This window comes from Theileria annulata, chromosome 1 (genome assembly GCF_000003225.4).
Source record: "Theileria annulata chromosome 1, complete sequence, *** SEQUENCING IN PROGRESS ***".
NCBI lineage: Eukaryota > Apicomplexa > Aconoidasida > Piroplasmida > Theileriidae > Theileria > Theileria annulata.
The window spans coordinates 224,425-252,140 of NC_011129.2; the positions used below are offsets into that span (position 1 = coordinate 224,425).

The 27,716-nt window shown below is 32.7% G+C and overlaps 12 protein-coding genes across 12 annotated transcripts, besides 1 other annotated feature; 6 read left to right on the forward strand and 6 right to left on the reverse strand.

The window, feature by feature from the left end:
- Nucleotides 1-32: 32 nt before the first annotated feature.
- On the reverse strand, nucleotides 33-2,879 carry TA16500 (phosphatidylglycerophosphate synthase, putative; the record flags this gene model as incomplete). Its single annotated transcript, XM_948549.1, has 5 exons — nucleotides 33-428; nucleotides 478-548; nucleotides 580-654; nucleotides 692-907; nucleotides 1,037-2,879. 5 exons carry the CDS (start codon nucleotides 2,877-2,879, stop codon nucleotides 33-35), a joined length of 2,601 nt encoding a protein of 866 aa, XP_953642.1.
- A 706-nt stretch (nucleotides 2,880-3,585) lies between these two features.
- On the forward strand, nucleotides 3,586-5,589 carry TA16495 (uncharacterized protein; the record flags this gene model as incomplete). Its single annotated transcript, XM_948550.1, has 5 exons — nucleotides 3,586-4,119; nucleotides 4,269-5,111; nucleotides 5,178-5,261; nucleotides 5,308-5,427; nucleotides 5,464-5,589. 5 exons carry the CDS (start codon nucleotides 3,586-3,588, stop codon nucleotides 5,587-5,589), a joined length of 1,707 nt encoding a protein of 568 aa, XP_953643.1.
- Nucleotides 5,590-5,627: 38 nt separating this feature from the next.
- Nucleotides 5,628-6,478, forward strand: TA16490 (ribosomal protein L23 (or L25), putative; the record flags this gene model as incomplete). Its single annotated transcript, XM_948551.1, has 4 exons — nucleotides 5,628-5,671; nucleotides 5,700-6,148; nucleotides 6,181-6,326; nucleotides 6,359-6,478. The coding sequence occupies 4 exons, from the start codon at nucleotides 5,628-5,630 to the stop codon at nucleotides 6,476-6,478; spliced, it is 759 nt and encodes a 252-aa protein (XP_953644.1).
- Nucleotides 6,479-7,418: 940 nt separating this feature from the next.
- Nucleotides 7,419-9,080, forward strand: TA16485 (uncharacterized protein; the record flags this gene model as incomplete). The annotated part of the gene is made up of 1 exon (XM_948552.1): nucleotides 7,419-9,080. One exon carries the CDS (start codon nucleotides 7,419-7,421, stop codon nucleotides 9,078-9,080), a length of 1,662 nt encoding a protein of 553 aa, XP_953645.1.
- Nucleotides 9,081-9,263: 183 nt separating this feature from the next.
- TA16480 (uncharacterized protein) lies at nucleotides 9,264-9,641 on the reverse strand (the record flags this gene model as incomplete). Its single annotated transcript, XM_948553.1, has 4 exons — nucleotides 9,264-9,340; nucleotides 9,367-9,412; nucleotides 9,442-9,500; nucleotides 9,530-9,641. The coding sequence occupies 4 exons, from the start codon at nucleotides 9,639-9,641 to the stop codon at nucleotides 9,264-9,266; spliced, it is 294 nt and encodes a 97-aa protein (XP_953646.1).
- A 660-nt stretch (nucleotides 9,642-10,301) lies between these two features.
- TA16475 (DNA topoisomerase II, putative) lies at nucleotides 10,302-13,448 on the forward strand (the record flags this gene model as incomplete). Its single annotated transcript, XM_948554.1, has 8 exons — nucleotides 10,302-11,456; nucleotides 11,526-11,629; nucleotides 11,686-11,833; nucleotides 11,886-11,964; nucleotides 12,039-12,139; nucleotides 12,177-12,336; nucleotides 12,393-12,586; nucleotides 12,621-13,448. The coding sequence occupies 8 exons, from the start codon at nucleotides 10,302-10,304 to the stop codon at nucleotides 13,446-13,448; spliced, it is 2,769 nt and encodes a 922-aa protein (XP_953647.1).
- Nucleotides 13,449-13,509: 61 nt separating this feature from the next.
- On the reverse strand, nucleotides 13,510-14,829 carry TA16470 (uncharacterized protein; the record flags this gene model as incomplete). The annotated part of the gene is made up of 6 exons (XM_948555.1): nucleotides 13,510-13,760; nucleotides 13,807-13,908; nucleotides 13,938-14,109; nucleotides 14,140-14,241; nucleotides 14,270-14,331; nucleotides 14,361-14,829. 6 exons carry the CDS (start codon nucleotides 14,827-14,829, stop codon nucleotides 13,510-13,512), a joined length of 1,158 nt encoding a protein of 385 aa, XP_953648.1.
- A 576-nt stretch (nucleotides 14,830-15,405) lies between these two features.
- On the forward strand, nucleotides 15,406-17,952 carry TA16460 (metalloprotease/cell division cycle protein (FtsH); the record flags this gene model as incomplete). The annotated part of the gene is made up of 4 exons (XM_948556.1): nucleotides 15,406-16,108; nucleotides 16,152-16,307; nucleotides 16,340-16,849; nucleotides 16,904-17,952. 4 exons carry the CDS (start codon nucleotides 15,406-15,408, stop codon nucleotides 17,950-17,952), a joined length of 2,418 nt encoding a protein of 805 aa, XP_953649.1.
- Nucleotides 15,880-15,948: a sequence feature (1 probable transmembrane helix predicted for TA16460 by TMHMM2.0 at aa 159-181).
- A 59-nt stretch (nucleotides 17,953-18,011) lies between the features above and the next one.
- On the reverse strand, nucleotides 18,012-20,801 carry TA16455 (vacuolar sorting protein (Vps16); the record flags this gene model as incomplete). The annotated part of the gene is made up of 1 exon (XM_948557.1): nucleotides 18,012-20,801. One exon carries the CDS (start codon nucleotides 20,799-20,801, stop codon nucleotides 18,012-18,014), a length of 2,790 nt encoding a protein of 929 aa, XP_953650.1.
- Nucleotides 20,802-21,130: 329 nt separating this feature from the next.
- Nucleotides 21,131-22,664, reverse strand: TA16450 (uncharacterized protein; the record flags this gene model as incomplete). The annotated part of the gene is made up of 4 exons (XM_948558.1): nucleotides 21,131-21,978; nucleotides 22,033-22,162; nucleotides 22,193-22,294; nucleotides 22,395-22,664. The coding sequence occupies 4 exons, from the start codon at nucleotides 22,662-22,664 to the stop codon at nucleotides 21,131-21,133; spliced, it is 1,350 nt and encodes a 449-aa protein (XP_953651.1).
- A 41-nt stretch (nucleotides 22,665-22,705) lies between these two features.
- Nucleotides 22,706-23,862, reverse strand: TA16445 (chloroplast ribosomal protein L1 or 50S ribosomal protein L10, putative; the record flags this gene model as incomplete). The annotated part of the gene is made up of 3 exons (XM_948559.1): nucleotides 22,706-22,829; nucleotides 22,873-23,209; nucleotides 23,244-23,862. 3 exons carry the CDS (start codon nucleotides 23,860-23,862, stop codon nucleotides 22,706-22,708), a joined length of 1,080 nt encoding a protein of 359 aa, XP_953652.1.
- A 1,819-nt stretch (nucleotides 23,863-25,681) lies between these two features.
- Nucleotides 25,682-27,634, forward strand: TA16440 (uncharacterized protein; the record flags this gene model as incomplete). The annotated part of the gene is made up of 1 exon (XM_948560.1): nucleotides 25,682-27,634. The coding sequence occupies one exon, from the start codon at nucleotides 25,682-25,684 to the stop codon at nucleotides 27,632-27,634; it is 1,953 nt and encodes a 650-aa protein (XP_953653.1).
- Nucleotides 27,635-27,716: the final 82 nt, after the last annotated feature.

Genomic DNA, 27,716 nt, shown 5'->3' on the forward strand with positions numbered 1-27,716 from the left:
TTAATCGAATTATCCGTAATTTTACTTTTTTATTACCTTCTAGCTTTTATTTCTTCTAATAATCTCAAGAATTCTAAGTTTTCATTGTCCTTATGTTTTTTTTCTACACCTGATTTATCTCTCTTGATTTTAGTCTTATTTTTCACTCCTTTATTGTCACCAATACGTTTAGATCTTTTTAAATTAGGTTTATTGGCCAATTGATAGTATTTATCACTAATTTTATCACTTCTTAGACTTACTGGCACATACGGCACTTCTGGATTATTGTTTAATCTCAAACCTCTTATAAAATTTAAAAATGATTTTCTTAGAGCTCTAAAAGTCTGTATTGACTTGTTTATATCTCTAGATTCGATATTAATCTTCTTTAGTTCATTTTCATCGACATCGAAATTACTATATATAAGCTTCCTCCTGTTCTTGACCTGTTTGCAAACATTAACTTTTGAACAAATTTATATATTAAAAAATTACCTTTCTTAGTTTTTTATTAAATTTTCCCAATTTGTATGTAAATCTTCTTGCTTCAAAGGTTGCCCATTTAACTAAACGTGTTTATTGGTTTAGTGTTCTTACGTTTATCTAAATTTTCTTTATTTTTTCTATTATATTTTGGGTTTTCACTTATATTGAAAAATCGTTCATCAATTACTATAAGTTTTGGATTATTATAGTTGTCAAAACTTACTGTGATCAGAAGGTGATTCTATAACACTGAAATCAACTATTTCGCTACTTGTTGCTTTCAGTTGATAAGTCTCGGGACTAGTATTATTAAAATAAATAAAACAGATGTTTTTGAAATTTAAAGAAACTGTTTCCGCCTGAAATTTATACACATATACTAGCAACAGGTGAAACACATAAATCATAACTTTCTTGCACCATTTGTTACATAAATTTCCTTTAAATAAGTTTATTTAAAAATAAATACATTAAAATGAAATTGAGGAGTGGATGGGGGATTAAAAATACTGGCGAAAAAAGAAGGCAAATATACGATATATGAGTTTTGATCTTTTTGAGGTGGTACTTTTTTGGACTGGAGTTGCGTTTGAAAACAAGGCGTAGATTTCGTATTTGATTGGATCCAACACGCTAACTGAGTTAGTTTCCACAAGTATATTCATCTCCAGGTCCTTGTTGTGTGACCTTCTAGATAGGTTTGAGCTTCCAATTAACATTGCGCATGGCCCTTTAATATTCTTCTTAAACTCTTCAAATGTAAGTTCTTTGGCGTTTTTTGGTAGTTCTCCTTGGAAAGCCCATATTCCTTTGTGATGGAATGTATATCCTGGGTTATGGTACTCGTAATAAAAAGAATCATTTTCTTCTTCTTCCTTATCTTTGTAATCCCTAGGACTCCTCTTAAACACATAATCTAAAAGTAGGTTCTGATAGTGACAATAAAGTTTCGGAATGATTTTCTTTGAATCACTACAATTGTGGAAATCGTTTGCTGTTGGCGATGAGGTTAAAACGTAAAAGGATCCCATATTTTCTGAGCTTTTACAATTCAACATATATGTTACTAAATCTGAGTATTCTTTCGTAAAATTTAGGTATGACGTTGCCAATACCAATGAATGTCCTGATTTACGAAACTTGATCATGAGGTCTTTGCACAGTTCCTCGTCTTGTCTGAATGGCGGGTCTGTGAATCCCAGTTGGAAGAAAATCATAAATCTTGTGAAACCTTCCATTGGTGGGTAACGTCTCATAATGCGATATGGAGTATGGTCTATATCATCGAGTACTGTTCCTGTATAGTTATTGCAAATTGAGCAGTATTCATGTTTCCCGTTATGTCTCATCGTTTTAACTCCATTTAGGTTTCTACCACTTTTTGCGCTTCCATTCATATACCTCCAACTATTAATGCTACTATTTTTTGACAGGGTCAGGTATGATCTTGGCGTTAATGAGTACAGGCCGCTGAGTGATTCTTTGATACAAGGCTCCTCCAAAGATTCATTCTCGTTTGCATCTCTTGGTGTATAATAATCAAAGCTGTCTCTGTTGGAGAAATCAAAATTTTCGTGTGATACACTCTGGCTGCTTAATCCGCTACCTGATGAAGTTATAGATTTCCTACGTTGAACCAACTTGTTAAAAATTTTCGAACTCTTTGACTTCTTCTGTTCAGAACTTATGTTTGCGAACACTTTTGCCATTAAAATGGGTTCCAAAGCGTCGTTGCACATCTTGATCATCGTCACGAAACGTCTATAGATTTGTTTCTTGAACAGGAATGAGTCATCTAGTGGGTTAATTAGGTCAGAATCCCATACGAACTCTAAATTCTCTGTGGTTTTATATGCCATTGTCCCTACTGTCTTAACTATGGTATGCATTAAATTCGCGAACAGTTGGTCGTTAATAATCATATATCTATCCATTCTGTTAGTGAAATATGGCGTTGAGCAGTTGGCTCCGCTGATTACTGTAACGCTATCTGCTACATAAATCTTCATATGTAGTGTTCCCAATATTTCTGAGTACGGTGGTTTCAATATACCGTTCAACAGTGGGTCACATAGTGGTGAGTGGTACAGTCGTAGGCTGACGTTGTTTTGACTCAACAGTGGTTTGATTAAATCCAGGATACATTTTCCTGTATTTTCTTTTCTCATAGATCTTTGTTTATCCAAGAGTAGTTCTACTACTAAATTTGGGTTGTTTTCCTTTGCTTCAAATATGCAGTTGACAAAATCTTGCTCCAGTGGCAGGGTTCCTATATATAAACACGAAATCACTACAGTTTCCTTGGCATTTCTTATCATACTACATAACTGATTGTAGTACGACTTCGGGTCGTATAAAAACGACAGATTTTTGGATTCTGTAATGTATTCCAAAACCAGATCTTCCTCCATTCTTTAAAATACAAAAAATTGACAAAATATTTTATTTTAGAAGCACAGTTATTAAAAAAACCTCAGAAATAATTCATCCTAGGATGATTTAGACAAAAATGAAATCTTCAATTATGCCAATTTTATCATTAGATCCCCACCCTGGCATTAAAAACATATATATCATTCCTAATTATTTATTAAATTTATTTTATCAATACTCTTTAACCTTATTTAACTTTTATTATAAACATTTACTAATTTTCCGGTTCATTTACACCAACACATTAGCTTTTACATACCTATTACATTTCATTCTTGTTCTTCTATTTATTTATTAACTATTTACCACCTTTTATTTATTAAAATTTAATTTCTTTATATTTGTATATTAATATTATTTATATTAGTTCATAATAATCTTATTTAATACATAATAATCTATATGATTCAGATCATCTGTACACATTTATGTTCCTTTATCATGAACTCTATTACAATCTTATTAAAGGTTTATTTTTGTATAATTTTTTGATGTTATATACTGCCTTAACTTAGTCAAATGATTTCAATATAAATATATCTAATAAATATCTAATGTGTATAAAAAATAAAATTTCCAGTCAGAATAATAAATTCAAATTTGGTGAACACATTCGAAAAACTATTTAAGAGGAGGAATTGGTATTTCTAAAAAATATCTAGAGATTAAATCTCTTTTTTATCAATGCCTACTAGTATATCAACAAGGGATTCTACAAAAAAATCGAGTTTTTTTTCAATAAATACTTTCAAAATTAGAAAATTAAGAATAGTAAAAAATAGATTAGTCTTTTTAATATCCCATATTAAACTTTTTAATTTAAGAAGGCTGTGTTTGTGGGTAAGAAAATGGTTTAGGAAGAATAAAGTCTTTTCATTTTTAAGAAATTGTTTCTCTAAAATAACCAAATTAAGATTGTTTGAGTTTATTTTAAATAATGATATGTCTGAATTACTAGTTGATAGTTCATTACCTGGTGCCAATGAATGTGTACCGACTTCTACTGAATTAGTATTAAAGGAACCCAGTGAAACCGACTCAAATTCACCCTCCGAATTAAATAATAAATTTCTTTTTAATTATACTAAAATTATAAAGGATTTAGGAGGCGATAAAGACACTGATGGTACTATAACTAACAGCAATGAGGATTCCACTTCAGACGATCTTATAACAGGATGTAAAAAAAGCTCAAAAACAGTATCATTCTCAAGCAAAGTTTCATTTCACTATTTTTAGTAATTAATGGCCAAAAATTGTGCTACCCTAATACCAATTCTTGTACATTGATTTTATCGTAAATGATTCACACTAACAAATTAAAAGTTATACACAGGATATTTGGATATTGTAATATATCCTACAAGAAAACTCCCAAGTTTTTAGGGGCATACAATTTTAATAAATTAAGAAGTTTTACTTCTGAATTTAGAAACGACTTGAATGATATAGAAGAATATAAGGACGCAGAGCTTGAGTTTGAGGAATATTGTGAGGAAGTAAAGGATTTTGTGGTTTTGGACAGACTAAATGAGGGCAAAAATCTAGGTTCGCTTTTGACTCGTCTTAACGTTAATGGACCGGACCACTATTTGAAAAGGTTCGAAGGATTAAAGGTTGATAATTTGAACTTAGTTTTAAATCAATTAAACCAACTTAAAATACACTCGAATGCACTATATAATTTTACTACTTGCGGATTTCAGGTCAGCCAGGACCACTTAAAAAAACTAGTATCTCTCGCACACAACCACTACATCGAACTACTATCAAGTTATGCTTTGGAGGAATCTGGTGATCAAGAAAATAATATCAAGTATCATAACGAAGTGATACAAAATGACACTGATCCTAGCGGGTCCAAAAACTCAAGAGCAGATATTTTTAAGTTGAGTGAAATACTTGCCACTCTTCTGTTAACGTCTTCTGAGTCGGGTCTGTTTAAAGATGACCCTAACCGAGTTTGTAGAATTTTGGAGTCTACATTGTTCGGCAAGATGTTCGAGCCTTTTGCTAAGTTTTCTAGCGGGAGATTAATTAATTCAGTACTATTCGTATATTCAATTTCTCAACTTTTCGAAAAAGACTATGATGTTCAAATGGAAGGAATATTCGACAGAGTCATTCAGACGATTTCAATCAAGGAAATTGATATAAATTTATCAGATTTATTCTATCTCAAATTATCTGTCAAATTTATACTAAACCGGGTATTTTCTAAAAATTTAATAGTTAAGTGGTTTACAACTATCATCATAATTAATAATTATTTATAGAATCCTGGACTAGGCAAAAAAATTTCCAAAGAATCTTCAAGTTTTCTATCCAATGTAGTATTTCAAAATTACATTAAAGAAAAGGTTTGTAAAAATTTTATTTATTGTTAAATTAAAATTTAATCCATAGGAATTACACGGGCTTGAAGATGTTGTGCCTCTAAAGATTAAGGAAATCGATTCTAACATTGAAGGTGGTGTGTTTAGTATAGGGCCCTTTGACTTTACACACGTGTCCCTACCAAACAAGGTTTGTTTTTCTATTTTATTTTTTGTTTTCATTTAGAATGTTTACATCTCAAACAAACCTCATTATTATTTCAACTCCAGCCCGAAGTTCGGAAAAAGAGAATACCTAAATTGGATGGACACTTTCCTGAAGATTAATGGTTGGAATCTTATACATTTGTAACGTTATTTCTTTCGTTTAATATTGTATGATACAAACATATGTTTTTTACTAGAATTCTTTTATCTCCTCCAAAATCTCCCAGGTATATTAACCTCATACATCTTGTGTAGGAACATTTTCTTCCCATGGCAAAATATATGCGTTCACAGAACAGGAGCATTTCTAGAACGCAATAGACTTGCCCTGAGGGTTCCCATCAACCTCACCAAGTTTGAGATAAGGGAGTATTTAAGGAAGCTCTACGATGCCAAGGTCATCAAAGTTAACACACTAATTAAAATACCTAAAATAAAAAGAGACTTTTCAAGCAAAGTCCCAAAATATTATAGAAATGGACCCATGTATAAGAAGGCTATAGTAACTCTTGAACACTCAGTCCCTGACGAGGTTAAGATGTTGGGAATGGACTTCGAGTTGGGAAAGAATCCATCAATAACAAAGAAGAATGTACATTACGGGAAGAAATCAGATTTTAGTTATTTACCAGATAGAAAAAATGACCCATTTACTGGAGAATACGAGGAAGCGTGGAAGTTACCCATACCGAACTTGTTAGCAGGTATTGATTTATCCAAATTTGAAATATATTAGATGATGAATGGGAAATTATACCAGAATTAAATCAAAATGTTGACTACATGAGAATGAAACCGGATCCTACAGAACCACACATCCACGGAGGATCTTACACATACAACCGGAAGCCAGACACAGTTCCAGCCCAGGAAAATCAAATAGTAATTTATTTGTGTATTAAAATTATTTTTAGATGGATTTAACTCCATGGAGAAGGAAATTAAAGAAAATGGAAAAGACTAGTGATAAAGATACAGATTTTGAATCTGAGGAGGCTAAACCTACACCCTGGAATTTCCCTCCAGCACATTAAAGATGTTTTTATTAATGTACACTTCATAAAAATTTATGCTTCTTAAATCTAGTATTTTATAGTGGAACTTTTTTAGCACAACATCAGGGTTGTTCACACATTGGAAGTTTAGGGATGTTGTATTAATTAGTGCTCACAGTTTCCAAATCAAACATTTATATGTTAAAATACATAAAAATTTTACATAATGTTCCATAAAACTGTTTGCACCAAGATGTTGGTTCCAATATCTACTTCCAGGATAAATCCTGGATTATTTTTAAAAATTTCCCTTTATTCGATTTATAAAATCCTTTTGTGATTTATCATGAATAATCACTTACACATTGATGCAAAATGTTTTCTAATGTGTCTATTTTGAAGCATGCATGCGCAATTTTACACATTTACCACCTCAATTACCTCCTACACATTTCCACTCCCGTTTAGACAACATACATATGCTGCAGGTGCACGCCTTTGCACCTTTCGTTGTTCACCCTAAATTTTAAATAATTTACTTGTGTCCCTGTAATTTGTATTTTAACCATCCTTTACCAATTGAACTTCTACACCTATTTCAATTCTTCCTTCCTAAATTTACTTATATTTTACATTATATTAACACATTTGACATTTTGTCTAATCTAGCTGATGTTATTATTTAGTTTCCTTTTCCACATTGTGAATAAGAGAAACCACTAACTAAACATTGAATTCAACTTAACAAATCCAAATGTGTCTCACATTAATTTGAATCTTCACTAGAATCTTAGAAATCAAAAAATTTTGATTTATCAAACATCATCAGAGAGTTTTTTAAAATAAAATGATATACATTCTGTGAATGTGTACTCTTCTCCATTGTATTATAATTGTAAATGTGTAACATATTTTGAGTAGAATTTATTTTAAATCCACTTTAATGTAAAATATCTCTTTAAATCTAATGTAGCTTATCATGAAAGCCACAAAGTTTGGATTTTTTGACGAGAATACAGTTAACTCTGAAACCATAACAAAAGAACGATACAAAGCTTATGATGCTTCTGACCCAGATTTCACAGTAGCTGAGGCAGTTAGACCTAAAAGACGAGGAAGACAAAGAATAAATCCTTATGGTTATAACAGATTAGGTTACTATACACGTGGTGTAAACGTTGAAAAGGCTAACGATTTGAGTCAAATTTACAAGGAAACAAATGATCTCGAGGAAAATTTTAGAAATTTGAAGCAAGTTTACGAAGAACATGATTATAAAGTTAACGAGGAGAACAACTTAGATGATAAGGATAGGGATAACCTCAAGGACAAAAACGATACGGATACCAGATTAACATCATCAAGTGAAGTTCTGAGTAACTTTAACTATGAAACCATAGACAATTACGAAGTCAGCGACAACCACGAAACTATTGACAATTACACAGCTAGCGACGACTACATAACCTCCTTAAATGATAACTGCGAATTTCCATTAAAAACAAATGACTCTACATTCAACACTGAAGAGTCAACTCTCAAAGATCTCGAAAAGGAAGAGTTCCCCTTTGATAAGGAACAGTTATTGGAAAAGGAAAAAGAGTTAGAGGGTGTCACCAAGGAACAACTGGTTGAGGAAACCAATGAACTTTTAAAGAAAGCTCAAAAAACTTCTTTTGAAGAACAAAATCAAACACCTGATAGCTTACAAATCAATGAACAAGTGTTAGAAAAGGAAAAAAAGATTTCGGAACCGGAAAATGTTTATGTGATCTCAGAAGAATTGCGTCAATCGTATATTCGACAGAGCAAATTACTACCGAAGATTAGAGGAGTATGGTTTAACTCAACTGTACGAAGAATGGGTTGGGTAGGTCAGGCGTACAAAAAATGTAAAAGAATTGAAAAAATTTTTTCTATAAATAAGCACGGTTTCGAAGGTGCCAGAAAACTAGCAATCGCTTTCAGAAACTCACAGAAACCAACCAACAAATCTGACTTGCCAAATTATCCAGACATATCATTGAAAGACGTGATAAAGCCAATTTCTCAGTTGAGAATTAACTTACAACAACAAATCAACCAAAACAACTCTAAGGAAGCAAAGAATAACATTGTTAACGAAAGGATTCAAACTTCCAGTTCTACTAAAGATAAGTCGGATTACGTCCCAAGTAAACACAAGGATGAAGTTGTTAGGCTTGAAACTAGGTCTAGTAAGATGAATTTAAAGGGTTTGTATGCTAACGAAATTGAGGTAGATGATTATGAATACCCTGTAGACTATTATGAACTCATTGACCACTATAAGTCCCAGCTGAACAATGAAGAAAAACAAGTCAGAGATAACATTTGCAAGGAGGCTCTTTTATTCATGTTATACGAACTAGAAGCTTTGGTGGAACTTGACATACCAATTCCTCCGATTTCAAAATCAGAGTGCAAACGTGGCATAAACTTCCACATAAACTTTCTTGAAAACTCAAAAAAGTCAGTTGAAGTACTTCCGTACATAAATTCACTTGCTCATTACATATGCAAAGGAATAACACCAACAGACATGACTCATTTCGAACTGTATTCTCTGATACACACACTTTCCCACTGTATTCCTCTAAAGATGGAGTTCTCAAGTACATAACTCCTGATAAATACCATATTGAATAAAATGAAAGGTATAAAATTACTAGTTCATATGGTATAAATAATTTAAATGAGGAATGTCGTTTGTAACATTTTCATACAAACGGATGGGTTCCGTGTTTTTTTCATTTTTATCTGTAAAATGTTAATTTTATTTTACAGTTATTATACGTTAGGTTATTTATATAAGTTTATTACCTGTTTTAATAGGTAGGACATTTTTAGATAGAGCAGTTTGGAACAATTTACCCCTGGCATCTAGAAATTAAACTGTTTTGACTTACTGATTGCAAGATTCTTCTCAATATCCATAAACTGACTAATACGATCCTGAAATTTTTGTGTGTTTAGAAACTAACCATATCTGTGACTACTTGACGTCGTAGTCGCGAAAGCCTTTTACGAAAGTTGGCAAGTCCTAAAATGGATAAAATTACTGAAAATTACTAGATTGTTGTTCTCGAATTTTACTCCAATCCTTTGGGTCGAAATTGTAGTAAACATTCAAATAAGGGAAAGTGCTACACACATTTAATAATTTGAATAACAAACAGTTCATCTCTACTGCTTTGATTTTGACTACAACATTGTTAATACACAGTTAAACTAACAGCATAGGAGAGTTTAATAGGCCTGAAGATCGAGAAAAAAGTCTTCCTGAACATTCTCCAAAATCGGACAAATATATCAAAGTAACCAGTAAAAGAAGAAAGAATTCCATCAAAACAATAATGTTAGCAATAATATGGTATAAAATTTATACACATTTAAGTTTTAAATGAGTTTAGTTAAAAATCAACATCACATTGATGTCGTACACACATAAATCATACTACTGACTATTAAATAATTTAAAAATAAAATTAGACAAGACTATATACCATTTAATAAAAAGAAATTTGGATGTAGGTAATTAACATAATAAATAATCAATTCCAACGACATGATGCAATTGTTGTAGTGATGATTATTTTAAACCAGTTTAATTGACACATATTTAGATACTATAATGTTATATATATAAATAATTCATAATTAATAATGTATTTATAATTAATTAATGATATTTTTTAAAATCATGTTAGGAATCTTCAAACAAACGTTTGTTTAAATTTGTTTTGATATTCCAGATAAAAAACTTCTACCTATGAATACAATTTCATTTACTATCATCTATAAAAGTCAAATTAACTGAAATAAACTAAATTCTAGTGTTTTAATGATTTCAAAATCATCGTTCTTTATTTGGAATAATGAAAAATGCAGATTATTGTACACACTAATAATTTTATGTAACATAATAAAAGTATCATCAGGATACCTGCTAAATGGAAATGGAATAATAAGAAATACTCAAATAAACATACCGAATCTGGTTAATCTTAGCACATCTGGTGATAACTTTAAAACTAACAACAGCAAAATAAACAAATTTAACCTAAAAGATCAAAATATAGAAGATGCTGTACCATCCCCTGTCACTGATGGTGACGAGAAGGGAGAAAATGTAAACCAATTGCAAGATACAGGAGAATACAGCAGCGATGATATAATTGTACTGGAGGGATTAAATGCGGTTCGCAAGAGACCAGGAATGTACATAGGAAATACAGGAGAAAGAGGAGTACATCAGCTCCTGTACGAAGTACTCGACAACTCAGTTGATGAGTATCTGGCCGGCTTTTGTAACAGGATAACTGTAAGTCTGATGAAGGATGGGTCAGTAGAAGTATCAGATAACGGCAGAGGAATCCCATGCGACATCTCCCCCAAAACAGGTAAATCGGGTTTGGAAACTGTCTTAACAGTACTTCATTCTGGAGGCAAATTTCAGGACATTTTCCCTCCAAACTCAACTTCAATGAGTTCGGAAGATCAAAATGACTTAAAATCGAGAAAAAAGGGTGAAAAAGAGCATGAAGAAAAGAAAGTCTACGAATATAGTAGTGGACTACACGGTGTTGGTTTAAGTGTAGTAAATGCACTGAGTGAGTTGTTGATTGTAGATGTATATAAGGGCCCTAAAAGTTACCATATAGAACTATCAAAAGGGAACATTGTGAAACCACTAGCTGAATTTTCTGAACCCGAAACGACTGAAAAATCGAATAATAATTTAAAAAGATATGGAACAACAATAAGGTTTCTACCCGACTACAAGAATATTTTTAAAACACATCACCAACATACTGAAACTGAAAAAGAAGAAGATTATGATACCACTACCAACAAAAGTGGTTTAGACACCAAATGCTCTGGTTGCAAGAATGGATTCATATTAGAGCTAATTAAAACTCGTGCGAAGGAGTTGTCATATTTGAACCCTGGATTATCCATTAAATTAGTTGATTACCGAATAACTGATGAAAATAACGTAAGTTCTTGAAATTATAAACAATCTTAAAATTTAAAAATTGTAGACAATCTTAAAATTTAAAAATAGGAACCATGGGAAGAAACATACCGTAACACTGGAGGAACAAGGTCATTTTTGGAGGAATTGATTAAAGATAAAACTCCGCTCTACAAGCCAATAAGCTACATCACGTGTGTTCTCTATTTTAAATTTAAACAAAATTATCTAAAAATAAATTATTTTACAGAATCAAAGGAGTAATTAGCAATATTAACGTAGAAGTGTCATTCTCCTGGTCACTGGAGTCGTACACAGCACTAATAAAAGGATATGCAAATAACGTTAGTACAATAGCAGGAACACATATAGATGGATTTAAAATTTCAATAACCAGAGTATTTTCCTAAACAGCAATAATTATTTTGTTCACATAAAACAATTGTTCAGTGTGTAAACGGATTGCTGAAGAAGTATGGTTATTTCAAGGGCAACGTCAAACCACTAAACGGAGAATTCATAAGAGAAGGTTTAACACTAAATTAGATTATCTACACTTTTACATATATAATATTGAGGGAATTTGATTTTTACAATTATTAGGAATGACTGCTGTTATATCCGTTAAACTTACCGGCGCTGAGTTTGACGGGCAGACTAAAACTAAACTGGGAAACGCACTGGTGAAGACAGTAACAGAAAAGGTATTGGAATTACAAACATTAAATTTCAACAATTTAGATCGTAAATGAACAATTTACCAACATATTGGAGAATAATAAGGAGTTGCTGCTAGCAATACACAACAAATCCCAAGCTGCAAAAAAAGCATTTGATGCAGCCAGGACAGCTAAGGATCTAATAAGACAAAAATCGTCAAGCATAGTATCAAATATCTCGGGTTTGTTTAAATTTGAATTATAAACCACCTTAAAATATTAATAATTTAAATTGCAGGAAAATTGACGGAATGCAGCTCAAGCAAAGTCGAAAACAACGAATTGTTCATAGTCGAGGGTGAAAGCGCGGCAGGAAATGCAAAACAGGCAAGAAACAGACAATTTCAGGCAGTTTTGCCTCTGAAGGGGAAGATACTTAACATAGAAAAGATAACAGATAATAGCAAAGTGTTGGAAAACCAACAGATTCAGGTATAATTTTTATAAGTTAAATTAAACATTTCAGCTTTTAATGAACAGTATTGGAATTTCAATAAATCCAGTAACTTGGAGACAAAATGATTTAACAGAGGGAACACATATGGCAATGGACCGATTTATTGAGATGAACAGCAGTAAGTTAACAAGAAAACAAATCTGGTTAGACCTAAGTAAGTTGAGATACGGGAAAATCATACTGTTGACTGATGCCGACGTCGACGGCTCACACCTAAAGTCTCTTTTACTCTGTTTACTCTACAGACTCTGCCCAAGCCTATATTTGCACGGAAGAGTGTATGTTGCAAGCCCTCCACTCTACAGAATAACAAACCTGAGAAATAAAAAGTATATCTATTCCTGGTCACAAGAACACTTGCTGAAGACAATAAAGGAACTAAATTCTAAATATTCCCCTAAAGAAACAACAGAAAGGGTCAGAGAGAAAGATAATGCGGATGACCTTGGAAATGAGTATGAGGATGAATTTAACGACGATGAAGATGACAGAGAAGGGAATGTAGAGGAGATCGAATTAAAAACAGAGTTGGGCTCTAATATAACAAAGGACGAAAAAAGCGATGAACTGGACTTGTATAATATAAACAAAAGTTTTAGTAAAAATAACAAGCACCTAATCATACAGAGATTCAAAGGTCTAGGAGAAATGATGGCAAACCAGTTGTGGGAGACAACGATGGATCCAAAGAAGAGAATTTTAAAGCGCATAGTAGTCAGCCAGGAGCCTGAAATCTCAGAAATCATCAGACTATTAATGGGTTCAGACGTTCAGTCAAGGAAGCAGTACATATTTAATAATTCAGGCGCATTTAATTTGGAGGATCTAGACATATAATTTCATACATACAGATATCACTTCCTATTTATTATATTAGTTTACTTTCTTTTGTAAAATTTTACTGAAGGTTTATGTTCGAGTATATCGTCGGGAGACATTGATAGGTTGTATAAGGTGTCGATGAAATTATAAAACTACAAAATATGAAAAAACGTTTACAAACCATTGATCCAGGCCCGTTAGCTTTCTTTGCGCTTTCACTCGAAACAAAATCTAGCCCATAAATTGCTGCACTGGAGGGAACTAGGAAGTCCTCACTAGAAAGTGTAGTCATGGAAGCAATTATAGCGCCAGAACAGTTATTATACCCTTTAGAAAAATTGAAAAAGAAAATAAATTAATAAATATATTTAACTGTTGCAAATTAACATACCGTGGATTTTGTTTAAAATCTGAGGCAGTTTCGGGAAAACAACCATCTCCATATTGTTGTGGTTGCTCACGGCTATCTTGTCGCCTAAGACGAATAGTTTTGAATGAACTAACTTGAGTCAATGACTGTGGAATTGTATTTTTCAGAGAGGTAGTAACATCTTTCCAATGAAAAGTCCTCTTTGGTGGAGTTCTCTTTTAGAAGTGGGCACTCAAGATCAGTGTTAAGCAGAAACTTTAGGGTTCCACTACAGAACCTTATAACGTGAGGATTTATTAAGTTTATCTGAACATTAAAATTTAATTATAAAAATACTATTTTCGAGGTCTTCATATAATCATCAACTGACTGGTAGTAGGTGTAGGTCACGTCTAAAAAGAGAGAATTACAGCTGAGTTTTATTTTCTCGAAAAGGTCCTAAAACACTTTAACAATAAATTCAAACCTTATTCATGTTAAGGAATGCGTCGTAATTATTGTCTAAATTCATATAACACCCGATTAAATCTAAGCCAGAGTTATAAAAATATTATTACCTTTAGTTTCCTTGTATTGGAGTATAGTTTCAAATAATGTATCCAGCGATGGGACGTTTTTACAAAACACCCCCGAACCCATAACGGCATCCATTAGCCTTGCCTCCACCGATTTATCCACGTTGAAAGTCAGCAGAAACGGTTTCGACAACCTCAGGCTCCTCCAGTAGTTTGAGGCAAATTCGGACAAGCTTAGCTGTTGTTGGATCTCGTCGAACTCCCTCCCTGACTCTATTACAGGTCCATCACTATCTCTAGAGCTTGAGTAACACTTTGTACTGAAGTTTGTTGAATCTATCGATCTCAAAGTCTGTTTGGGAGTGTAGAAATCAGAGTAAAAATGGTTAAGAAAGGGAAGTGTGCCATGAAAATTAGAAAAAGATATAGTACAGTACCGGCGTCTTATTAAAGCGCTGGGAAATGAGTTAAAACTTATTACTTTACTTATTATACATCTAATATTATTCATCTTCTGTTCTTATTTTTCATAAAATGGTAAATCATTGTAAATATAAAAATTTAATAATGTACAAAACTGTTGAAAAATTACAAAAAATATTTCTTAATATAACACATTTATAAATAAAAGTGATTAAAGCTATAGTTTCCTGTGTGTTAGGGACCGTGTATATCACAACTATAAAAATCAAAATACAAACTATGGAATAATATTTTCTAAATAATAGATAAAAAATAAAATTTTAATAATTATACTAAACATTAATACTAAATGTGTCGAGTAAATGACTAGTTAATTATGGTAAGAAAGTAAGTACAGCTGAGATATGAACATGATAAAAATTAACACATAAGGAAAGAAGTGTAGAAATCCAGCAATAAATGGTCTTATAAAATAAGAAGTAGAATAATAATGAGCAAAAGTAGGTATAAATCAATATTTTTGGTTGGAAGGATAATGTAGTGGTGGATTTGTTGGATTCCTAACTAGCAATTATTTTAAGACGATTTGTATAATGTTAAACTTTGTTTATTTTATCTGAAACATGGATTTCAATTTAGATTTTATTCTAACTGTTTAGTTTAAATGTATAACAATCCAGATCATAGGGTCCCTATCGTGACCAACTCGAGATACACTGGACATGGATTCACAGAAGAAGGAAACATTAGCGATATAAATTCTGATAATACAATGCAAACAAGACCTGTGTTCCAATATGACGATATGAACGATGAATCCTATCGATTTACTACAGCTTCCGGTGAAAATGATCTCTTATTGTCACATTCTGATGCGAATCTTCAGTATTATTACCCAAGTAACGCAAGCGTTAATTTTAACAAATACTCACAACAGCACAGAACGGGATTGGGATTCCAAGTACCATACGAATGTATCAACACATCACAAAATGCTGATTCCAATGGATCTTCCAAAATCACAACAGAAATCTCATCAGGTTTCAGCTCATTTATCGGATTCTTTACTAAATTCTCCAAAGAAGCATCGTCAAAGTCAGTCGATGTCTTCACAACCATTTTGTCTATCGCTAAATCATTCTTCCTTAACGTAATTGGTATAGCTCTGGGAGTATTTTTGTCCATGCTGTTCTTCACAATCATCTCATTCCTTTTATATAACGGAAAGAATATTAAAGATTTCAAAAACGAACCAAAGAAGAAGAGTCCGCCACCAACGCCACCACCAAAGACTCAAATTAAACAACAAGATCCACCTCCGAAGCCCGAGGTTACATTCGAGCCCGTTCATTTCAAAGACATCTTAGGTATGTGAATTATCATAACTATGTAACTATAAAACATAATTAGGTATCGACGAAGCAAAGGAAGATGTCCAGGAAATAGTCAAGTTCATAAAGCAGCCATTTCTGTACAAAAAGGTCGGAGCAAAGGTTCCCAAGGGCATTTTGTTAGTAGGCCCACCGGGAACGGGAAAGACAATGTTGGCAAAAGCCGTGGCCACAGGTTAGTTACCAACTAATATCTCAATTCTTTAGAAACCGGGATACCGTTTATATACACAAGTGGTCCTGAATTTGTTGAAATATATGTCGGACAAGGAGCACAGAGGATAAGAGCCTTGTTCCAAAAAGCCCGAAAAATAGCTCCATGTATAATATTTATAGATGAGATCGATGCAGTGGGATCTAAAAGAGCAACAGGCTCTCTGAGCGGACAAAATCGAGAACACGACCAGACATTAAATCAGCTTCTAGTTGAAATGGACGGATTCAACGTTTCAACTGGAATCACAATTCTAGCAGCAACAAATAGACTCAGCGCACTAGATAGAGCACTTCTAAGACCCGGTAGATTCGATCGAGTTGTGCACATACCCCTCCCAAGCATTCAGGGGAGGGAGGAAATTTTACAGCATTACCTGAAGGACGTCAACTACAATAAGGAAAGTATAAACGTAAAAGAACTTTCTAAAATAACCCCAGGATACTCTGGAGCAGACTTAAAAAACTTAGTTAATGAAGCAGCACTGATAACAGTAAAACAAGGTATTGATATCTAAACAATATTTTATCTAATAATTAAAATTAATGATAATATAGATCGATTAATGGTTGAGTTGGCTGATTTGTACGAGGCTAGAGATAAAATAATCATGGGAAATAAGAGGAAGCTATTAATGCCCGACATTGAGAGAAAAATGACAGCGTACCATGAAGCAGGCCATGCACTAGTGGCCTATTACCTTTACCCAAACACAGATCCAATACATAAGGCAACAATAATAACCAGAGGAACAGCCTTGGGATTTGTGGAACAGCTTCCAAACGACGACTATGATAAAAGCAGCTATAAACTTATCGAGATGAAGTCGAGGCTTGCAGTTTGTATGGCTGGAAGATTAGCTGAGAAGCTGGTTTTTGGCTCCGATAATGTAACATCCGGAGCATCTTCTGATATCATAGTTGCGACTGACCTCGCATACAAAATGATAACCCAGTATGGAATGTCTAATAAACTCGCCTCACTAAACTTCCACAACTTAAATAACTTAAACAACAAACTAAGCACGGATCTCAACGTTAAGATCGAAAATGAAATAATAGAGTTAATAAGGGAGGCAGAACACATAGCTGAGTCGATATTAAGAAGAAAGAGAAGTCAGCTTGAGCTTCTCGCATCAGAATTGCTCAAATACGAGACTTTAACTGGTGATCAGATAACAACGCTTTTGAAGACGAACAAATCGCTAAATCTTCCAATCAACGGCCTACCAGAAGAATCTAGTGATCTTGAAAAGGACGCAAAAGCCAACGCTAAAACCGACTCAAGTTCTGAAACTAACGCTGATGAAGGCGTGAATGCCAAAACTGAAACAAACACCGACAACACACCCACCAACAGTGAAACTAATTCAAATACTGAAGGTGATAACGATACCCATAACGATGTTGATAACAACGATGTTAATGATTCGGATAACAATGATGATAACGTTTCCGATAAGAATGATGATAACGATACTAATAACGATACCGATAACACAAGCCCCGACAATAACAATTCAGAAATGGATACTGACGATACTAAGAATGATAATGATGATGTCAATGATAGTGAAGACGCTCCGAATGATGACGATAACTCCTAAGATAACAACGAGGAAGAAAACCCATAATATAGTATATAGTGTATATGTTATAGTAAATATTAGTTTTTGTTGAACTGGTTGACAAAGTTCCTCCAGTAGTTATGCTGGGAAGGCTTCATGTTGTGAATTATGGTGTCGACGTGAGTGTTCGCGCCCAGACTAATGAGAGTTTGCAGGAGGAGGTGGAAGTAAGTAAAGTTGGGCTTAATGTAGACGCTGGAAAACTGCTTGTCCTGAATAAGATTGAAAAGCTCCTGGACATTATGGGTTTTGTGATAGGCAGCGATTTTTGCACAACGAGTTTGATTTATCGGCAACTTGAAAGCGTTCACAAGAACCTCAACCTCCTTGGTTAAGTTAAGCTTGTAAAGCTCGTAAATGGTCTCCATCAAGCTCCTCCCCACCAGTTTGATAGATTTAAGTGACTCGTGAGTGTTTTCTAGTGTAATTTGATGTTCTAGAAGGAGCATTTCATTATTTACAGCCTCATGCCAAAATGTTGCATCGGTGTTCGTCTTGTTCCCAAAGTACCCGTTACTATAGTTTAAGCTATATTTCCGTTCCCTGTTAAGGTCATCCCTCTTGTCTTTCCCATCAGGTTCTCCTTCTCTATTAGTTAAAAAGGGGTTATTACGGTTATATATGTTTATACTGTTGAGTCCGGCTTCAAAGACGCTGTTGGTCCTCTCATAAAACACCTGGAGCACCTTGTCGTTGCCACTCAAAAGTAGCTGGTGAACAAACATGTTCTTGATAAGGCTATACTCGTTAGACAGTGTTATTATGTTGGAAATATCGTGATTGTTAAAGGTCTTGAGGATTATAAAATTGATTAGAGTTGGGTCTCCACATTCGTTTGCTACTTTTGCTGCTCTGCTTAGTTCATTCCACTTTATTAGAACCTTGAATTGCTTGTATGGACACTTTTCTCGCTCTATGAATGACAGAGCCAGCACGTCTCTTCCTTGCTTGAAAACCACCTGCGCAACTTTCGAAAATGATAAAACGGTCCCCAAATACTTGTCCAGTCGGTTTGAAATAATGCTAAAAAGCTCTGAGTCGGTTAAATGCGTCCCAAGTTTAATTCTCGTTGTAATCCACCCAATTAGGACCAATACAGGGCTAATTCTGAAGAATTCACAGATTCTGATGCTAAGCAAATACAACTTAAGGCTTGTTAGGAGTACAATTAAACGCTTTAACCCAAATAACATGAGTTGGTTAATGTTGGTGTATATATTATATTCAACTAGGTTTTTGCACACTCTCAAGTAACATATTATTAATATATGACCTCTATCTCCTTTCGATTCATTTTCCCTAGCGAGTTCTATATTTTTAAACTTTTGATCCGACACAGAATCTTCCTCACTATTATTATTATTTTTAGCGGTTGAATCATTTAAAGAGTTCATTGATGATGAAAAAATAGAGAATTCAATCAGTAGTAGTGCAGTTTCAAAGTTCCACTGGTCTTTTGATGCTTCCAAACAGACCTTACTTGCTCTATGAAGTTTATCCCTTATTGAATAGAGTGATTCTGAGGACTTTTCATCTCCGTTTTTGAACATTTCATATGTTCTAAGGAGGCTATTTGTAACATCGCAACGGTCTGGCGATAATGCCAACTCGCTAGAAATCGACACTATATCTAAATACTCCATCTTACTTCTTGTAAACACTCTCAACCCTCCACCGATATCACTCAAGATCTCTATTACTTGGGTGTAAATATTCAAATCATAATCTGCGTTATATATCAGCTTAATCAAGTTACTTTCCCTATCCCTTCTCAACATCTGCTCCGTATTATCATTTTCGTTACTTTCATTTTCTAAAATCTGCGGGTTATTTGGTGACTTTGGATCATTGGATAAGTTATCCGTTTTAGTCGTGAATGTTACTGCAAGGATTCCTTCACTCATCGTGTAAATGTTATTGAATGGCTCTATTTTAATTTCCCACAGTATTTTCACGCTTCTATCATCTATACACAAACTTGTAAGGAGTCCCTCTTCATTATTTCCCATACCTATGAAATATTTATTAGATTTAACCTTTTTGTTAATATTTGAATTAACATCCTGTTCTTCCTTTAGATCTTCGAAATCACACGTTGACAAATTTGTCTGTGAAAAGTGGTATGGTGAAGTAGATATGTGAGTATACGTGCAGGGATTAACTTGTAGTAGACATTTTTGGAAATCTTCAAAATTTGTACACTTCATGAGGTGGTCCATTTTAATGAAATTTGTGCCGTTTAGAGTTGAGAATATCACCAGCACTTGGTTCCAACTTCGGTTTGCCACAACGCCCAAGGCTGTTACTGATAATGCGAATTCATTCAATTCAACTACCCAGGTATTTTGTGTTTCAAATCCCTTTTGAAAGTAAAGTCTTTGGTCTGCAAAGTTGACAAATACTAGCCCGTTGGACCAAATTTTATACTTTATAAGTTCCGGATCAATTCTGTTGTTATTTGATTCTCCGTATGAGTGGAGGTAGAATGTGCGCAAAAGTTCTCCGTGTGCTGAATAAACTCGAACACACCCATTGGTAAATACTGAAACAAGTTCTAGACTATCTGTCCACTGTATCCCTAAAATGTTCTCAAAACTAACGTACCATTTTACTGATGTTACTAGGACGCATGAGCCATTGTATATCCTCAATACACACTTTACATTTTCTTCATCTGTATTAAGGTTCTTTGAATCTCCTGAGACAATTGCCAACATGCTTCCCAGCGGGGCCACTGCTTTGATATCTTCGGGTGCGCTGTTGATCTGGGAGGTTGGCCACACCTCTCTTCTAATGTTTTTGTCACCCAATTGGCACCAGTTTTCCATTTTATGTTAGGGAAATTGCGATATTTTTAATATTTATTTGGAATCATTCCATTTTTTCCTGTTAAACACATTTTCGGTATTAAAAATATATTGAAATTTATAAAATTAAAAACACCTAATTTTTAGATGAATAATCATACACTATTTTACAGGTTTATAAAAATTTAAACTAGATTTCTAAGTATTTTAACCCACTCAACACATTCCCTGTTATTATACTTTTCGGTTTAAACCTATCCAAATATTACTTAATATACTAATATTATAATATGCAATCCTTACAATATAATTACAGAATATTATTAAATTATATTTAAGTTTATACAACTTCATTTATCTATGTTCTTCATTGAAGGTATTCTTTCAACTTCAATTTCATTTTTGAAGTCGAACCTTGTGAATGGTGCGTGCTTTACTTTATCGTCTAGAATAAAATGGGAATCTTGTGTATATAGTCTGTTATGTCCTCCCAGGATGCTACGGCTCCAGAACCGGACGTATCTGTCGTCTGAACATGTAGCCAACAGGTGTCCGAATGGATGGAAATCCATTGATGTTGTTGATGGAGTCTTTTCATCTGTAACTCTGAGATCCACTGTTGATACCGGTTCTGTAAAATGTGTCGTAAAATGAAATAGTCTTGACTTGTTATCACCTACTGCGAATACGTTGGTCTGTACTGGGTTCCAACTCATTGCTGTAACTACTGTTACTGCTTTACTACTCTTTAACAAGTTAATGTTATTGATGTTTGTTAGATATACTGACTCATCCTGGTTAGACGCTGCTATTTTGTATGTCAACAGTGGTTTTAGTATCCTCACATCCCACAGTTTTACTAGTCCATCTAATGCTGTGGTTAGGAATGTGATTCCATTTGGATTCCACAGTATTTTGTGTATTGGTGATTTGTGTGCATATATTGATGTGATTTGTGATTTATTCATTGGGTCCCAGAGTGTTATTATATTTGTTCTACTACCTGTTACTACCAGGTTTTTGTACGGGTTCCACTGTAAACAGCTTATTGACGTCGACCCTATATTTTCCGCAGCTAATAACCCTTCCAATGTCGTAGTTTGTATGTCGAATATATGTGGAGAGTATGTATCTGAGCATGCTACAAATTTACTTCCGTTTGGTGACAGACTTAGGTCCAAAATACCATTATTCATGCCTACACGTTTTTTTAAAAAAACAATTTATAAATATTATTATGATTTACACAAACCTTCATATAAATTTGTGTTTAACAATGACAGGGCTGGTGATAGTAATGCCAATTTTCCGTATTCGTCACCTGCAACTAAAAAATCTCCGAATGGTGACCATTCAAAACAGGTTACGCTTCCTGTTCCCACCTACATAATTATTTAAAATTTATGGAATACTGGAAAACGTTTTATATCATCAAATTGGAATGTTATTCCGTTCCACATGATAAACTTTCCACCTTGCGTTCCTGCCAGCAACATCCTCCCATTTGGAAACCACTAAATTATGTATTGTTAATTAATTTAATAATATATAGACTACTATCAGTACAACAATACATTTAATATTATCAATTAATTTTGTATCTACTATTCATACCTTTAATGAGATATTTGGGAATTTATTACGATTTGACGCCGCGTGGACCAGGTGGTTGCACACTCCGTTGTAGCGGTTCGGGTACTTTGTGTAGAAACTAACTGGCAATACATTTGGGATTTCTGATGGTACGTCTTTATGGTATACTTTCTTTCCTTTCTTGATATACTTTCCTCTATTTAAGTATGTTACTATTGTTGACGAATAATCGTTACAAAGCCTATCAATTCCAATGCACTGGTTATATAAAATATTTTCAGGATCATCCATTTTCCTGCTAAATTAGGCCTCAATTATTAAAATTATTAAAATTATTTAGAATTGCTTTTCAGTTGTTTGACGTTTAATCTGAATGACGGGCCCATCGATGACGATATAAATATTTTATTTACAAATTTCTGTGTTGAGTATGGCGGCTTATTTTTCTTCAGATATCTAAATTATTATTAATAAATAATTTTATTATTTTTGTTCTCACCTAAATATTTCTAGCAAATTTGTTCTTATTTCATCCAATGGCATTGACACATCTGCGAAATTACACTTGATATCTCCCGTTTTGTCAGATTTAATCACCAATACGTTTCTGTTTATTAGGTCGTCGATTATTTCTAGGAAATCTGTTTTTGACTCTACACACGTTCCTACTGACAAATTTGGCATTAACCCTTGCTTTGACAGCAATTTCCCCAAAAGACTAAGTTTCGGGTATGTTTCAACGTCTGATAGGACTAGGTTTACTTCTGGTATTTCTTGTTTTTCCTTAAACTCCTTAATTAATTCTTCGCCTCCGATAAAAACCAAATTTTCAAGCCCTAATTTTTTTATCGGTTGAATTAGTTAACAAACCTTTTGATTTTATCTCTTCTACTGTATCTTTAATTCCGAATATTCCTACTTTTGTTCTCTTTGATTTAAGTGACTTATATGGTATCGTTATTAGTTTAGAATACTGTCCTGCTGTCGATTTTGCTTTTTTATTTGTCACTGGTATCCTTATTGCGACGTCGATTCCTTCCACAAATTTAGTCCCGCTAATTATTTTTATTCTACTTATTGCTTCGTCTATTGGGTATTCTATATTTTTTTGTGGCAATATTGCCAAATGTTTACGTAATCTTTTCGGGAGTACTTTCTCTTCCTTTTTTGGTTTTATTAGATATAGGAACCTCTTCCTCAAACTTTCTTCTGGAAGGTGTTTTAATGCGTAATCGTTTAAATCCTTTTCTGTTAGGTTTAGTGATTTTGCTGTTTCTAAAATCCTTTGAAAATCTTCTTCGGATTTGACTTTTTCTCCTTTGAAGTATTTACTTGATTTAGGGTTCTTTGAAGCTAATAAAATAAATGGACTATGTCCTAATTTGTTTAGTTCTAGGTTTAAAAAATTATAAAATACAAAACAATATGTATAATCTGTATATAACAAATGGCAAACAGAGTAGAATTTAAATAAGTTCAACAATTTCATTTTAAACCCATTTTAAGGGTTATTTAAAATACATTAGATATACATAATATTAGATTTAATACATTTTTACAAAGGGTGTAAAAATAGTGCTAGCCTTCCAATCAAATATAATTTATTTATACTAAAATGTATCATATAAGCATTCATATTATTCATTCTACATTTTTTGGATAGTATAATTCTTCTTCTATACAATTTTCGTCCCTTTCTAGCCCAAGGTTTTCCATAAAGTCTTTCTGGGATACTTCGTTAATTTCGCTCAACATCTGTACAACTTCATTAGTTAATTTCTTTATTTTGTTCCATTTATAATGTGTTTCAGAGTGTTCTTTTTTTAAACACACTATATCTTCCTTTTTTTCATTTTCATTTGTCTTTTTAATCTTCTCGTACTCTTCTTTCACTGAATAATTTTACTTATAATTTTGGTTTAGTATTATTTACATTATTTTTACTATTTAACAAGTTTACACACTCATATAACAATTTAATTTAAACCTACATTTTTCATATTTGCAATATAAACTTCTCAAATTTTCTTGTTTTTCTGCTGCTTTTTTGTAATATTTAATCATTTTCTCCAACTCTTTTATGTAAACTAAAATATTTTATTATTAGAAACCATTATTTCATATATTTTTAAGAATAATTTAATTAAATAATTGCCTTTAAGATCCTTGACCTCAAGCACAAGTTCTATAAACAACGTTACACATTACAAAAATATACCTTCTATTTCAATTTTAAGTTCCTTTATATCTGCCTGATTATCTTCTTTTGGTTCCTCTTTTATCATATATATCTGTAAATCGTTTTAAAATTCAAATTTACCTTTTTGTTAGAGAATTTTTTGGCATATATCTTATTTTCGTTTTCTAGCTTTTCAAGAATCCCCTCTATTTTCCATTTCTTGATTGTTTTGTGTATATTTTGATATATCTAAATTCAAATCTAATGTTATTAGAGTTACAGCCATAGAATTATGAGGTCTACGAGTATTTTTTAGATAATCGAATACTATTTTACGACAATACTCCAGATTATGATTCTTTGGATCGATTGATGTTGGCACTCGTTTTGTGTTTACTACATGAATTTTAATTCAGGAACAATAAAAATTAATAATAATTGAAAATTAGTTTTGTAAATTAAGTAATACAAAAATGACTAACTAGATAAACCAATACCTTTTTTGGTGCCAACAATTGTTCTCATTCTTATATACTGATACAATGAAATAAATACAGTTAAATAATAGCTATTAAATGCAAATATTAGTAATGTGAGAATTTTCCTAACTGAATATATTCAGATCAAGGAACAGAAATAAAAATTTTAATAAGGGATAGTGTCAAAATATACAGAAAATTATATTTAATGAATATTCCAGTTAAATTAAGAACAATTTGTATTTTACAAAATTATAAATGATCCAATTAGTCGTCCAGATTACCACACATCAGTTAACATAATTATTCAAGATGGAGAATAAAATGTAAAATATTTTTTTAAAAATCATATTTACCTAATAATGGAATTTGAGTAAACAATGTAAAATAATTATTCCATAGTTTAGTTAGATCATTTTCAGATGATGCTCATGATCGATTGTGATTCGCCTTTTTTATACTTCTTAATCGCACATATGTGTAACATATACAAATTTTAATTTATTATCACAACATTTCAAGTCTATTTCCACTGTATTTCCGTTTACAATTTCTTGCACCTCTTTTGGATTGGCCCATGGCCCAGATTCTTTTCAATATTTCATTTAGTCTGTCTTTTTAATGTCTTTATATTAAAATTAATATAAAAAATGGAGGATATAATTAAGTATAATTACTATAAATCATTTGGCAGACGTTACCAATATATTGATAATGTAAATGATATAATCGCTAATACAATAAAAAATGAATTGCAAATTTATGAAAAAGGTAATGATAAATTGTTAGACAAGGAATCAGGAATCAAGTCAGAAGATAATTCAGGTGAAACATCCGAACACTCAGAGGATCTAGATCATATTCGTGAAAATCCGTATTCCTACATTCTGGACCAATTTAAAGATGTTATTTCATCAGAACAATCTTCTGATTTTGAAGATTTATCAAATGAAAATAAGACAACAGTCCGAATAAAATTTTCAGAACAGGATCAAACTAAGAATGATGATCCTTTAGACTCGGGTCAAAACTTTAGATTGGGGCCTAAATCTAAAAAAATACAGGAAAAAGAGCAAAATCAAACAGATTTAAATAGTCTAGAAAATTTTGGGGCAGACGAAGATAAAAAAATTAATTTCTATCTACCACACGTAGTTCTCCGTAAATTGAATTCAAACAAAGATCCATTGAATTTAAATAAAGTTTTTTCAAACCTAGAAAGGAATTTGAGTGATGTAAGATATAAATATCAAAAAACATTAAGTAACTTAGCACTGAAATCCTCAGCCGTAAGAAGGAATTATAGACTAACGTGTTTTAATCCAGTACATCCTAAAAATATAAGGAAGATCGAACCAGATCAGGAACACAATCAAGATAAAATTAATAATAAACGTGATGTGGATAAAAATAATTTTGATCTAAATAAATGGTTAGATGAATTACCCAATGATCTTAAAAATTTTATAGAAGATGAATCAATATCAAATTCTTTAAATTCTATAAAAGATTTTAAAGAAAGCAAACAGTTAAAAGATAATGAAATTAATAAAATGGACTTAAATAACAGAGATGCTAAAGATCTGCACGAAACTCACTCGGAGGAAGAAACGGAGTCTGTTATCAACATTGAAAAAGAAGATGAAAACCCTGTTTCGGATAAAGGATACATGGAAGTCATACAAAAGGATTATATCGATCCTCTAAAAGATGTAATAAGTGAAGATATCAAAACTGGTCTAGATGAAATAAAGCAGGGAATAACAGATTTATATAATAATTCGCCTAAAATATTTCAGAACATATTTGGTAGCTCAGAACCTGACAAAGAGCTAGATAAATCTAGAAAGCCATCAAAGGAACTTAATTCATATTATCTTGAAACAAATCGAGATGCTGTAGAAAACCTTGATAGCCCTGATGGTGAGTACGATCCATTTGACAATGACTACAAGATCTTTGATATGAAGGAGAAATACCAGTCATTTGACATTTCTGACAAAAAACCTCCGCAGGATTCAACGCCAGTAGTGAATAGAGATTTTAATGAAAATTACGTGGTTTACAAGGAGAATCAGGTGAAAAGCCCGGAGAAGGTTGTCAAAAGTGTAGGCGAATATAATATAGGATTTCTATCGAACTTATGGACAATTAACGAAAAATGCAAATTAATGAGAAATGAAAACGCCAGAACTAATACGATCAACCCGTGGTTTGGAAGCCCAGCAAAAGAGGCAATGTACCGTCAACGTTCGTTAGATAACTCAAACCAAGAATATAAGGAGTGCACAACTGTTTTGGATAAGGAGAGAAACATGAAATATAAAATCGTAATGGACGAGAATAACAAACCGGTTTATTTAATAGACAACATAGAACCAGGTGATGAAGAAAGGGCCAAAAAGTATAAAGATACAGTATTAACTATACAAAGGAATCGAATTAAGAATAGGAATAATAATTTGGATTCAAACTTAGAGGACGGAGTTTATGACCCCCTGAAACAATTTCAACAAACAATCGAACAGACAAAACTCATCAATGAAACTGATTTGGCTATACTGGGCAGACCTAAAGTAAAAAGAACAAATAGAAAATTTTAATATTTATAAACCTTTTATATAATAAGAGTAATTAGTTATAAATCTATGGTCAGGTACTCTCACTGAAAAATACCCAAATAGT